This window comes from Medicago sativa, chromosome 8 (genome assembly GCF_051527215.1).
Source record: "Medicago sativa cultivar Bolivia chromosome 8, Bolivia_mono, whole genome shotgun sequence".
In the NCBI taxonomy this organism is placed as follows: domain Eukaryota; kingdom Viridiplantae; phylum Streptophyta; class Magnoliopsida; order Fabales; family Fabaceae; genus Medicago; species Medicago sativa.
In genome coordinates this window covers 12,174,127-12,188,336 of record NC_140756.1, presented here as the reverse complement: position 1 = coordinate 12,188,336, position 14,210 = coordinate 12,174,127, and the positions used below count along the sequence as shown (strand labels likewise).

The 14,210-nt window shown below is 34.7% G+C and overlaps 1 protein-coding gene across 1 annotated transcript; it reads left to right on the top strand.

Annotated features, from left to right (window-relative positions):
• Nucleotides 1–447: 447 nt before the first annotated feature.
• On the top strand, nt 448–14,007 carry EMB140 (EMBRYO DEFECTIVE 140). Its single transcript, XM_085735597.1, has 15 exons — nt 448–778; nt 938–1,132; nt 2,037–2,252; nt 3,569–3,841; nt 3,942–4,076; nt 4,180–4,305; nt 7,300–7,344; nt 7,496–7,600; nt 9,312–9,454; nt 9,555–9,678; nt 10,768–10,842; nt 11,358–11,711; nt 11,791–11,883; nt 12,514–12,667; nt 13,407–14,007. Exons 1-15 carry the CDS (start codon nt 584–586, stop codon nt 13,664–13,666), a joined length of 2,493 nt encoding a protein of 830 aa, XP_085591723.1. The 5' UTR covers nt 448–583; the 3' UTR covers nt 13,667–14,007.
• The last annotated feature ends 203 nt before the right edge of the window (nt 14,008–14,210 follow it).

Below are 14,210 nucleotides of genomic sequence, written 5' to 3'. Positions count from 1 at the left end.
ACCAAGCCATGTTGGTTACAACAAAGCATTTTGACCACCAAGCCACTTGCTGATTGTGTTATCATTTGTCTTCCACTACATGATATCCAATATTAAACTTCCTTTTGAAATTTTTTTTTTCCTTTCTTTCCAAACGGTTTTGAACCATTTCTTCCCCTTTATACAGTAACTTTTTTTTCCTTTGATATGTATTTTGAACTATTTAATTTGCTCATTGTAGTCTTTATTGAAATGTTATACATAATAATATAATCTTTGCTAAAAAACTAATAATATAATCAATCTGATGTTTATATATGAAAATCGAAATAAACACGTGCATCGCACGGGTCAGGGTCTAGTTTGTTAAACAAGACGAAAATGACTATTAAAAATAGATTTAATTCCCCTTAAAAAAATAGATTTAATTATTTATTTATACATTATTATTTTGACATAAGTCATAACATAACAAACAACTTTCACTCAATCTCTCTCTCAAAAAAACTCTCACTCAATCTCGCCAGTATCTCTACCGTCGCCGCTGAAAACCGGACCGACCCATACGCAACGACGCTGAAAGCAAGTAGTATTGTAATCTGCAATGGAGGAGGAACAAACTCTAACCCTAACTTCAGAAGCAGAACGAGAGCCAGAGAAAGACGAAGCAACAGCCATGTCTGATTCCTCCAACGATTCCGATTCCGATTCCGACGACGAAGCTCAGCAGAACATCCAACTTCAATCTCTCCAAACCGAGCTTGCCGCCAATCCCGCCAACTACGATGCTCATTTGCAAGTAATTCCTATTTCTTTACTTTTCTTTTCATGCTTCTGAGCTTAGCAATTTCGACATTTTTGTCAGTTGAGTTAGGTTTTATGAACGCATTTCTTTACCATTCAATCAAATTATTCTTACACTCGTTCGCTTCTTAATTCATCTTCATTTCATTTTCAGTATATAACGCTTCTGAGGAAAACTGGTGATGTTGATAAACTGAGAATAGCGAGGGAAGCTATGACTGAAATCTTTCCATTGACCCCTTCCTTGTGGCAGCAGTGGATTAAAGATGAGCTTTCTCTCAACACCGCCAAGAATGACGCTTTCTCTACCGTTGTTAAGCTTTATGAACGTGCGGTGTTTGATTATCTCGTAAGTACGTTCTACATTTGTTAGGATATTAGTTGTTTTGAGTTTACATTGTTGATTATATTTCCTGTTGATGCACATTAGATAATAGGTTATTGAGCCTTTTGTTATAATTGAGTTAAGATTGCGTTTGATTTGCTAAAAAATAAGGGGATTAAACTCGACAACTTTTTTTGTTACCTGTTTGATTTAGAATATTAGTTTATATTATTGAGTAGTAGCCGAAAGACGAGTGCCTGTTTGTCCGCTTTTTTAATTCTCTTAATGCATTTTTTTTTTTGTATTTCGTTGTACATATATTTTGTTATAAAATATTTTCTTTATTTTTTAATTCAATTTATGTGTTTTCAAATTTAAATAAGATTAGATTATTAGGGTGCCAATTTGTAGCAAAAAAACCTTATATGCTAATATCAGCTAGTTTTCAGATTTCCTAGAACTTTGGAGTAGATTTATATTTAAATTTAAATTAAATAAAATTGAGTTTATAAGAGTTATTTTGTCCAGAAAAAGGTTCGACCAGAAAGTAGTTAATTGGTACTATTTAACTTTGGAATTGCCTTTATATAATGGTATAGATGTTTTCATTTTTTGTTTGACAAACTTTGGATGCTTCCTGTTGATGCATCATGAGTTTGAGGAGAGGTGTTAGATAATCGGTTATTGGGGATTTTGTTATAATGGAGCTAAGTGTAGTTTAGTGTATTTATATTTCACTATATATTCTTAGAGTAACGTTTGTATTTCGAAGCTTTGCTCTTCTAAAAAACACTAGCCGCCTTTATTAGCCTCCTTTATTATTCTCTCTGATTCTCTATATTGTTAACACTGTTCTGCCTTCACATTCTACTTTTCACTTTGAAACAGTAGCTCTTTTACTCAACTGCTGCATTATCCTTCATTTCAGTCTGTCTCTCTATGGTGTGACTACCTCCAATTTGTCCAAGATTTTGATCCAATGCTACAACAATCTTCACCCACTGCTATTTCCAAGGCAAGGGATCTCTTTGAAAGGGCCCTTACTGCTGCTGGTTTGCATGTTGCTCAAGGCAGCAAGATATGGGAAGCATTTAGGCAATATGAGCAGGCTATACTTCTGACCATTGATGAATCTGATACACAGGTTACAAATAATATTTCTCTTTACTTTAATATACATCTATCTTGATGCTGTTTGTTACAAATATGCTATGTTGCACTTATGCAATCACTTTGGAATGATGTTGGTTTTTAATGTATGTTTTGCTGAAGACTTGTAACTTTTTCTTCCTTGTTATGAATGTTGTTGATTTTGAGTTATTTGTTTAATGTTACATTAACTATATGTTTACAGTATTATTCATGTAATTTGTCCAAAAAATGATAAAATAAGAGCCCACCTGCTACACACTGTCATGCTATCCTACTTTTGGGGTAGGCCGCTATCCGGAACTGACAGCTGAGTTTATGACAATGCTTAAAAACTTGCCGATAGTAGCTGGGCTCTAGGTAAATTATACATGTCAATGCAATGGTTTTATTTTCTGTTCCAGGCATTGCTTTGGTTACATAATTATCTACTGAAGAAAGGGTTAATGTTGATTACTTGGGTAAATGTTTTATATACACTACGCATTACTGTCTTAGACAAAGTCGAAGAATTTTTCATCAATTATAAACTAATGGTATTACTTGTCAGATATAATTAAAGACAAAGCAAGGTAGTTGCAGCTCTAAAAAAATATTACATAATTATCTGCTGAAGAAAGGGTTAATGTTGATTAATTAGGCAAATGTTTTATATACACTACACATTACTGTCTTAGACAAAGTCAAAGAATTTTTCATCAATTATAAATAATGGTATTACTTGTCAGATATAATTAAAGACAAAGCAAGGTAGTTGCAGCTCTACAAAAATATTATTGCTGTGGCAGTGCCTTGAATGCTCCAAAGCATCCCAAGCTAAATGTAAAAATTCAATCGAATGCATTGTTTAAGGGTGCAAAATCAGAAAGGGGGAAAACTATGGGGTGCAAAATCGCTCGTTTGAAACAATGGGGTGCAAAATCGCACAATTGGCAAAATATAGGGTGCAAAATCGCTCGTTTGAAACAATGGGGTGCAAAATCGCACAATTGGCAAAATATAGGGTGCAAAATCGCTCGTTTGAAACAATGGGGTGCAAAATCGCACAATTGGCAAAATATAGGGGGTAAAAGTGCAATTAAGCCTTGTTTAATTTTGGTTAGTGCCTTGAATGCACAAATGCGGCCAAAGCTAAATGTAAGAAAATTTAATTATGAACATTGTTAAATTTTGGTTTGTTTAAGAGAGATTAAGAACAAAGAAAACTCAGCAACCCAAGACAACCGTTTGGTTACATGCTAACTGTTGTAGTATTTTGCAGCATTATAGATTGTTCCAGCTGAAGAAGTAAGTTATATTCTTGTGTTGCAGGCAAAAGAAAAGCAAGTTCAACACATTCGAAGTTTATTCCATCGCCAGCTGTCTATCCCCCTTGCTGACATGAATTCCGCACTTATTGCCTATAAGACTTGGGAGGTGGAACAGGGAAATTTTCATGATGTATCCATTGACCTGATTGATCGTTATCCTCACGTTGCATCAGCATACCAGAAGGCCTTGGAGATGTATAATGCTCGCGTTCATCTTGAAGAACAGATTTCTAGCCAAGATATTTCTGATTCAGAAAGACTACAACAATACATGGTATGTCTCTAAGTCTAAATACAACTATTTAATTGTAGGAGATAGAATTAACAAATTTGTTTATTTATTGTTCATTTTAATTGAGACAATTTTATTGCAGAACTATTTGAAATTTGAGCAGTCTTCAGGAACACCAGCCCGAATTCAAGTTCTATACGAGCGGGCTATTACCGACTTTCCATTATCGCCTGATCTCTGGCTTGATTATACACGCTATTTGGACAAAACTTTGAAGGTTTCGGTTCCCCTCCTTGCTGTCATTGTTGTCAATTCACAATATCCATTTTCTAGACCAAGATTATAATCTGAATTTATACCCCCCTTTTCTTTCTTTCCAGGTTGGTAAGATTGTTTGTGATGTATATTCTAGGGCCACTAAGAACTGCCCATGGGTCGGAGAACTTTGGGTTCGGTATATGCTTTGTTTGGAGCGCGGTCATGCTTCAGAGAAAGACTTGGCTGCAGTAAGATTTCAGATACAACTCTCCTTCATAGATTTTTTCTTTCTTTCTTTTTAATGCATATAATCCTCTTACCCTAAACCGATATGACAGATGGCATAATGATTGCTAGATTTTAGCCAGCAATTGATATTTAGTATCAAGTACATGCATACAAAGGAGTATGATAGCTGACCCCCCAATCAAGAGAGTCTATGTGATAGGAACCCAAATTAAAGAGAATCAAAAGAAATAGTATTATTGATTGAAAAGAAAATATTACAGAAGATTATCCCTCTGTAATCCCAGAGCAAAAGCTCCTCAAAGAAGAGACATTTCTCTCTCTGCCCAAAACCAATAAGGTTCCTAATTGAACAATTTTGAATTTCCCCTACTGTTGTGGCCAAATGGCCTTATTTATACAAACAAAGGGCATAAACCGCCTGTAACCGCTCCTAATCAATACAAATTACTGCATAAACTGCCTAACTGCTTCTAATCAACACAAATACTGCATATTATACAAAATGCTAACTGCTCCTAAATAACTATATATTAAAATAACTGACTGCATCAGCAGTTACCCTATCAATACCACCAGATACCTAACACTATGTTAGGTAGAGTCGAAGTGTTAGTAGGGGGTTAGTATTCAACTTTGATGATAACAGAATAACTACATGTATTTTGTCATAGAAGGAAACTGGAAGTGAGAATAGGGCCTGTTCAATGCTTGGGAGTTAGAGAGAGGGGCATTGTTTGGGATCTCTGGTTTTATATTACTTATACTAATTAGAGTGGCTTTTGCACATAGGTTTGTTTAAATTTATATATGGACCGGTGGTCCACACGATATTAAAAAAAAAAAAAAAATTGAGGGGGAGAGTCCACTACAGTAGCTTGCTACTAGATCTCTCACGCGTTGCTTTTACGTGGCACTATAGCAATTGCCTGTCGAACCCCACCTAAAAGAAGGAAAACAAAAGACAAACAGTTCTATCAATCAATATTAAATATCCCAAATCCATGGATCTGTTGATGGTTTGATAAAAAATGGAGGTGTGCATGGAGGCTTCAAGGAAAGGTTTGAAAGCTGGAAAACAGTACGTAAAAGTGGAATCTCCAAAACACTGATGAGAGTGGTTTGTTCGGAAAGTTTAATTTGTTTCTCGTCTAGTCTAGTTCATCCAGAATGCAAAGTGGAAGAAAACAAATCATCTATAATTACAGATTAAATTAAAGAGACATTAGAGCGGGTGCATTTAGGGTAGGAAAGTAACGATTTTCCAACCATGGGAAAGTTCATGTTTCAACCATAGATTTATTGTTTAAATATTCAATGGTTCAGATCTATTACCAATTACCTTTTATTACTTTTTGTTACACAAAAAATGAGACCCCACTTACTATAAAAAAATACATATTAACTGTTTTATTTGTTTGGATAATATGAAAGTTGGTCTGGGCTGCAGTAAAATTATATTGTTTGAACCCAGTATTTTGTTGGCATGTTTGAAATAAGATAAGATATAATACACTGTTTTATTTGTGGTTTTTACATTTCTATATATATTGTTTACTATTTTATAAAACCGTGGCTTTTACATAGATTTTTTTTACATCATTGCATAGATGTTCTTTTTACATTTTTTTTTTTAAAAATTGTGGCTTTTACATATCTAAAATCATTTTTAGAGGATTTCTAAAAACATTTGTTTACGTTAAAAAAATCTATAAATATTTAAGACATTTTACATTTAATATCTTTATACATTTTTTATCTTTTTTTCAGGCCCAGTTTATATTTTCAATATTTTAATAATACAAATTGTTAATAATTTTATCAAAATGACAATAAAATTAAATTCAAAGTTTCATTTTGTAACATTCTTTTGAGTGGAGTAGCTTTCTTTTTTAAAGGGGAAAAAAATATGAGAAAAAAGGGCAGAAAGATGAGTAAAAGAGAGAGGTATAGATGCATGTCGGTGAGTGGATCAAATGGGAGGTGCAGAAAGGAAATTCCAGTTTAATATTATAATAAATGATATAGAAGTTAATATAATTATAGTTACACGTGGAAACTGGTAGCTGGCAGTAAGAATTCAACTTGTGCATGGTGGGAAAATCTTTTGCTTTCCCACCCTAAATGCACCCCATTAGAGCGGGGGTCTGTTCTCTGTCAAAATAATGTGAAAGAACGATGATTAGAGGAAGAAGATAGATGAAACTTTTCAGACAGAGTACTTGAGTCGACAGACTCTACGAAGGAAGAGCCTTAACATTGTTGGGTTTAGTACTTTACGAGACTGCGTTGTGCATTGAGTCGGGAGTTAGGAGTGAGTATTGTTAAGGAGTGTTTTTCTCTTAATTAGCTTTTATATTTTGAAACAGAGAACTGAGGACACATTTCTGTCCAAGAATAAGAATCCCAATAGCTCGATGTTGGGAACGATGGAAGTAATGAGAGAAAGTTCTATGTAAGAACCATTTCATCTTCATGGCGAATGCTACGGATAGTTGTCATAAAGCTGCTATCCATATACATGGTTGGTGTCATAGCATTGACATGTTGAAGATGCATGCCATCCTGTCATCGGGGCTGCTAATGACAAACCTGCATATATGTATAATGCCCCGTGCCATCCTCTTAAATATGTGTTGTGTATGTAATGCGATAATATGTCTGCAATAAACATATTTTCCTATTGTATGCAGCTATGTCTTTTACAGAGATTATGTTAATGCTTGAGTTTAATTGTTTAAGTTATCTCTTCTGTTTTTCTCAAAGAGTGGCAAAGTTGCCTCCTTTCAACATTGACATGCATGCAATTTCCATTTTGTTTCTCATATTACCTTTCTATTTCCTGTCCCAGATCAAGGATCTTGGTTGACTCTTTTAATGAATTGAATTAGAAGGAAATTCTTTTGGCATATAAATTATTAATTGCTAGACTTGTTTGTGAAACGAATTTTTCATATTTTAATGCGTTGTTTAGACAATTTTGCTACTGATTTCAGATCTTTGAGAAGTCCTTGCAATGCACCTTTTCTACGTTAGATGAGGTATGACTGATATTTAGTTTAGTTTGTTTGCTTCATTCTTTATACTTGTAATTTTGCCTTTCTCTAATTCAATTGCATGCTTCTCTAAAATTCCATAAATATCTAGAATATATTGCATTTGTAAACTCTTTAATATAAATTTTTGTTTCAGTATCTTGATTTGTTTCTCACCCGGGTAGATGGCTTAAGGCGAAGAATGACATTCACCGATGGAGAGGATCCATTGGAATATAAAATAATAAGGGAGACCTTCCAGGTTAGTTATATGTATTTTGAGACCTGTAAACCGTGTACATCTTTACCAAAATTAGTGTTGTCTTTTGCATAAAAAATATTCTAGTAATGATAAGTTGGAATTGAAAATGAAAATGGTCTTGTTGATATTCTACTCCATCTTTTTTTTATTTCTCGCTTAGTTCTTCATGTGTTAACTCTGTCTCTGGTTATTCAACTAAGGCAATTTGGCCGTGTAAGAAAACCCATAGAATCCAAGAAGTTACTTGATTCACGACAAAATAGTTTGAGGTAAAGGGAAGCCACGAAGAACTCCCAGAGACGATCAAAATGGACCAAAATCGAATGGACTTTTTGAAAACTTGGTTCATGACAAAATATGTTGTTGTTGTTTACATTACTAGCTATCCCGTCACGCGTATTGCCTTATTGGGAAATGTCTTTTGTAGTAGTTGGTTGTTGGTACTCGGTACTCCCACTTCGATTAGTTTCCAAAGAGACATTTAAGCATCTCTATCAAGCTAAATTTGTAGCAAGTCATTAATTGTTCTTGTTACCGAGGCTATCAAACTCGAGATCTCATCTAAGATCATTGGAGGAGTTGTATCTAATTGACTGATACTAGTCAGTCAACTTAGAGTAGCAACCTGCTACTGCTGGTCCAGTGCAGAAGTCTATAAATAAACAATTAGAGCTTGTTATCATTTTTGATCAATCATTCAACACAATTCTGTTAGAGATACCTAATGAGCTCTAAGAGAATCTATGCCTAGTTTACATAATCTTAATAGAGTGTATTGAGAAAAACCAAATTCCCACATAGATATAGGGAGTCGTTTTTAGATCCAGGTAGATATCGAATGTTGGGTAGGGGGCTGATCTATCTTACTACGATTAGACCTGACATAACCTTTTCTATTAGTGCTGTAAGTCAATTTTTTATTTATTCTTGCGATTGTCATTGAAATGTAGTGGTTTGAATCATGGGATATATAAAGGTGTCCCAAGAAAGAGAGTTAGTTTATGAGAGCAAAGGTCTTGCTAACCTGTTGTACATTCATATGCAGACTGGGTTGGATATTTGGTGGAATGTTACTTTTTGGAAAAGAAAAAAAACGTAGCATTGCTAAATTTGATAGAGACTGAATATTGAGCTACGACTCTCACTACATGTGAACATATTTGGTTGAAACAACTTCTTGATGAGTTAGAGTTCTTCATAGCTAATTCAGCGAGTCTTATTTGTGATAAATAATCAAGCAACTTTACATATCACATTCAATAAAGTCTTCTTGAGCAAACTAAGCACATAAAGATTGATTGCCACTTATTTTGTGAGAAAACTCTTCATGGCTAGATTTTTACATCCTTTGTGAACTTCAATGATTAGTTGGCTGATATAACAAGTTTCTCAGAGGTTGAAGGATATCTTGCTTGTATATGAATCATACTTGATGCATATGGTAGAAATGTTTAAACTAGTCTAGGGCTAGCTAGACGAATACAATGCTAGTACCACCATTAACTAAAATTTAGCATTTAGCAAGCAAATTCACATAATGGCTTGATGACATGAATATTTTCGACAACCTAAAATTGAGCTTGTTACAACAGACAGGGTTTTCAGTTTTCACCAACTAATCAATTTGTATGCTGTTGTAAAATGTTTTCTTTTGAAATTTGTGTATTATTTGTCAATAGAACTATATATACTTACTATTTGCCTTTTCCAGCGTGCATCAGATTACTTGTCACCATACATGAAGAATACAGATGGTTTGTTACAAATACATGCTTATTGGGCCCATTTAGAAACAAAACTTGGAAAAGATATAACTGCAGCTCGTGGAGTTTGGGAGAATTTTCTTAAGATCTGGTCTGATAATGCTCAATTAAATCCTTTCATAATTAAATGCTTTTTTTATGTGTTATTTATCCTATTCAAATCTACATACCTTTTGACTTGCTTTATGCAGTGGTTCAATGCTGGCCGCATGGACTGGTTATATAGCCATGGAAGTTGAATTGGGTCACATAAATGAAGCAAGGTCCATATACAAGAGATGCTACAGTAAAAGGTTTTATGGGACCGGTTCAGAGGTATACCAAGCTTCTCTTATTTCTATAAACATTGCCACTTTATTCTATAATGTCAAATGCAACGCTTTTGTGTTTGATCACAAACTTGTGGCGCGATGAGGAGCTTGGTTGCAACACAATAGTTTGGTGAGAGAGTTCACATGCAATCCAAAACAGATCAGAACACAACATGACGAGGGAAGTTTATATGCACAAAAAATTGACCGACTTTCCACAAAAGACGTGTTTAAAACTTGTTCAAGGATTTTCTAATCCCAAAAGGCGTGTTAAGGAGCCGGGTTCCCGATTCACAAATCCAACTCTAAGAAACCCAAAAATGGAATTGACAAAGTGGCACGATACCACCATTTTCTCGATTTTGCGCGGATATCACAGCCGTGACCACCAGATTGCAATTCCATCCATGCCCAAACACGCCCAAACCCATCAAGATCGCAGACTTGCATGATTTCATGTGATTGTTTGCGATCTTGACTACCATGCCCCTTGGCAATTACTTTTCTTACACAGTAGTCCTTCCAAAAATGGTAGACCTAATGGCTCGTCCGTGCCTTATTCCACCTTATAGCTGTATCAAATTCAATACCCAATACCATGCCCAGTGCTCTACTGCTAAATAGAGACATAGATGAACCTTATTTGCATAAGAAAACTTTATAGATTTTTAGCATTTGAATTTGAATATTCCTAGAGCAAACTTTGAAATGATTTTTACTTACATTGATCTTGTCTAGTCAAAGTATGAATTCTTTGATTTACACTACTGCTGAAAAAGAAGTTACTCGAGGGTTATATAGAAAGATAGATTAAAAGGGGAGCTTCGTGCGCTTTATAGGGTCTTGAGCCTGTGCTATTGTACTTTGCAAGCAATGTGTCTTTCGCATGAGCAATGACTTGAACACGTGATATTTTCACCAGCATCATTGCTTGAGGGACATCACATTATTTTTTATTTTTTTCCTTGAGAGAATTATAAAAGGATTGCGATTTTTCGTATGTATACAATATTTACGGGTTAGATTTTATTTGCTTTTTAATACTGTTTGGATTAGATGATACCTTCCCTTCCTAAAACACAGAATCATTCAGGACATTTGCAACTCATGGTTACGCTTTGAGAGGGAGTTTGGCAAGCTGGAAGATTTTGATCTTGCTTTGCAAAAGGTATATTCGTTCCTCTTCAATGTATGTCTTTTAAAAAATGTAAGTTTGTAATCAATAGGAAAATGTGATAAATGGTGAGAAGAGAAGGTGAGAAAATGATTGAAAATATGCAAAGGAAAAATTGAGAGAACTATAGTGTAATAAGTTGTTGGAAGTATCATATAATTAATGTTCCTATTGTCAATTACAATTAGAATTATAATATCATAGGGTTCATTGCATTCTGCATTCTTAGATTCTTTGTACCTTAGAAGTTAATGCTAGTTATAGTTCTCTTGTAAATTGTAATTGTCATGTATATAAATAGATGCTCTTGTTGAGTGTTACTCAAGCATTCAGAAATCTCTATCGTATTTTAATAGTGGTTACTTTGGTTATCCCTTGTCATTTATTAAGGAAATTAACGATTTGACTAACCCTACTCCATGAACTTGAATATCAATTTGATGAGAAAAAGACATTTAACAAACAATAGGTTTGGTATGCTGATTTGTTTTTGTGCTGTCTTTCCACAGGTTAATCCACGTCTGGAAGAGCTACGTTTATTTAGGTTGCAGCAGGAATCCAAGTCAGCAGAGGAAAGTGAAAATAATCCAAGGAAAAATGTAGGTGAAAAAAGAAAGCCGGGGGCAGATATAGCCGATGTTCAGTCGCCAGCAAAGCGAAAGAAAGATGCTGGTAAAAAAATACAAAAAGCACCCAAGGATAATATAGATCAAGTGCAGAGCTCTACTCAGGTGACAAAAGTGGAAGGTTCCAATCACAAAAATAACAAATCGGATGACAGCCAAAAGCAACAGCTTACCCGTGGAAAACACCGGGCATACTCTGACCAGTGCACTGCTTTTTTATCAAATCTTAACCCTACGGTAAATAGAGCTCTTAGCCTGTCTTTCGTCTGTGTGTGCATGTTTGGGACAGAGAGACTAATGAGTTGTGTTATTGCAGGCAAATGATGGGCATATTCGTGATTTCTTCAGTGATATTGGTGGAATTGTAGCCATCCGCATCCTACACGACAAGTTCACTGGAAAGTCCAGGGTACTAAATTAATAGTTCTTTATCTTTCTTATTTATTTTACTTCTTTTTTATGCCTTAATTGGTTTTGAAAGTAAACTGGCCTGTTGACTAAAATTTTAAAGTGGACTTCATTTTGGAGAAAGTCCCCCTTCCTGAGTTTATTTAGTCGAGTGCATGAGGCGGGGTTCGGGAAGGTTCGGTGCCTTCAATTTGAAACCATGCTATTTTAGGGATTTTTACTTACCTTTTTACATTCATCTTGTTGAGAATTTAATTCTATTAGGTTGGGGAACACAACTGTAAAATTAAGCCTTCCTCCATGAGCTAGGCGAGGAACTACACTTTACGCACCTTAATCGAAAACCTTAAGGCTCGGTTCACAAGAGTTTCCAAATTTGTGGTTATTGCCCTCACTTAGTTCATTTATTCTGATGCGGGACTTTCTTATATAGATACACGAATTTCTGACAAATACTATATGACGTTAATCACTTGCTTAGCTAAATCTGGGAGTATATTTAAGTAGTATGAGAGAACTAAAACATGCTTTGCTGTGCTCCTTTGATTTTTATTTTTTATTTTAATCGTAAGGGCCGCCTTACATTTCGAGAAGTGAATGGTATATAATTGTTAACTTGATATTGATTTAGGGACTAGCTTATGTGGACTTTTTGGATGACGAGCACCTTGTTGCAGCAGTAGCTAAGAACAAGAACACCTTACTTGGGAAAAAGCTAAGTATTGCTCGATCTAATCCTAAGCGAGGTGGAAAGGAAACTTGTAATCAAAAAAACGCAGAACATGGTAAGTGAACTTTGAATATATTTTTACTTTATACTAGCACTTACATGAATATACATTTGACACTCCTTGCTACTGATCTTTCATGTGTGCATAATACCTTACATAGATATGTTGAAAGCTGTTACGTAACTCCATTTGTCAGATAACTCGTGATCACTTGAATTTAGGGAATATCTGAAATTGTTTTTGAAAGACTTGAGAGATTGAGCTGACATGTTTATTTATAAAAATGTATTAATTACAAGCATTCATTTATAATTCTCTACAAACTTATTCTCTTAAAAGGGATGGAAGATTTCCATATCTTTCCCTCTAATCCCCTCTGCCCAAAGTCCATCCCTCCCCTCCAATCTCCCAAACAGACCCTAAAGTTAAATTGGGAAATGACAAACACCACTTATAAAATTTAAAATTGCATAAATCACAGGTTGGGCATTACAACAATTCCTAACCATTTAGTGGTGGCAAGTGGGCTACCTCCAAAATCCGTACACTCAGCTAAGATCACGGTAAAACTAGACAATTAAGTATATATAATTATCCGTTAGAGAAAAACCTTATCCGTTAAAGAAAAACCAAACAGTTGAAAATCTAACAATAAGAAGCTTTAATATTTTTGTAAGTCACATGCATTATTGTTCTTTTGGTATCCTCCACCTCTAATTTTTTTGCTAATCCTACCTCTCCTCTTCTGGTTAATTTAAGAATTAACTGCTAGTTTTGTTTGTGTTGATTACAGAACATGACATTGATCATTCTGATAAAAAAGGTTCAGTATCAAAAGAAACTGATGATACTTCCAAGAAGGATGTAAAAGATGGGAAGTTCTCTTCTAGAAAGCCAGGAAGTGACAACATTCAGTTTAAAGGGAAGAATACTTTTGCCGTGCCTAGAAATGTCAGAGCACTTGGTTCCGCTGAAAATAAACCAAAAGCAGAAGTGGGTGATGAACAGCCAAAATCCAATGAAGAATTCAGAAAGATGTTCATTCAACGATAAGGGTTCCCCAGCAGCATTAATTTGCAACTACGAAGGAAGTAGCTCATTTTCACAACAATGGACAGTATAAGATTTACTTTTGAGTACGAGTCACTTTGTTCTACAAGTGATTTGTTGAAAATATAATACGGCTCTATCAGACTTGAAAAATATATTTTGTTGTTGTTAGTGGGACCTCTTCCCGGACCATGCGTATCCAAGAGCGTTAGTGCATTGAACTACCTTTTATTTTTATTTTTATTAGGGTCTTATATCGAGTCTTACTCATCTTTAAAAATTTAACTTGTAAGGTGAAGGGTACCACTTTTTATAAGTTCTTTTAGACTTTATTTCCTTTCCTATGGGATTTGAGCTTTTTCCAATATCAAGCCTAACACTATTGGACTTGTGTATGAATATAAATGACCTGAATAGATAAACTTTGAAACGATATTATGCTTTATGTCAGATTTAACTCATTCCTATAAAAAAAACCGGTTTATATCACTTTTTATAAATTCATTTAAGGCATTTTCTTTATTATAGGCGGGACTTATAAGGTTTT

Coding starts and splice junctions, on each gene's coding strand:
- EMB140 (XM_085735597.1), top strand. CDS start 584: ATGGAGGAGGAACAAACTCTAACCCTAACTTCAGAAGCAGAACGAGAG. Junction 9,679..10,767: donor TTTATGGGACCGGTTCAGAG/GTATACCAAGCT, acceptor AGAATCATTCAG/GACATTTGCAACTCATGGTT. Junction 11,884..12,513: donor AGTTCACTGGAAAGTCCAGG/GTACTAAATTAA, acceptor ATATTGATTTAG/GGACTAGCTTATGTGGACTT.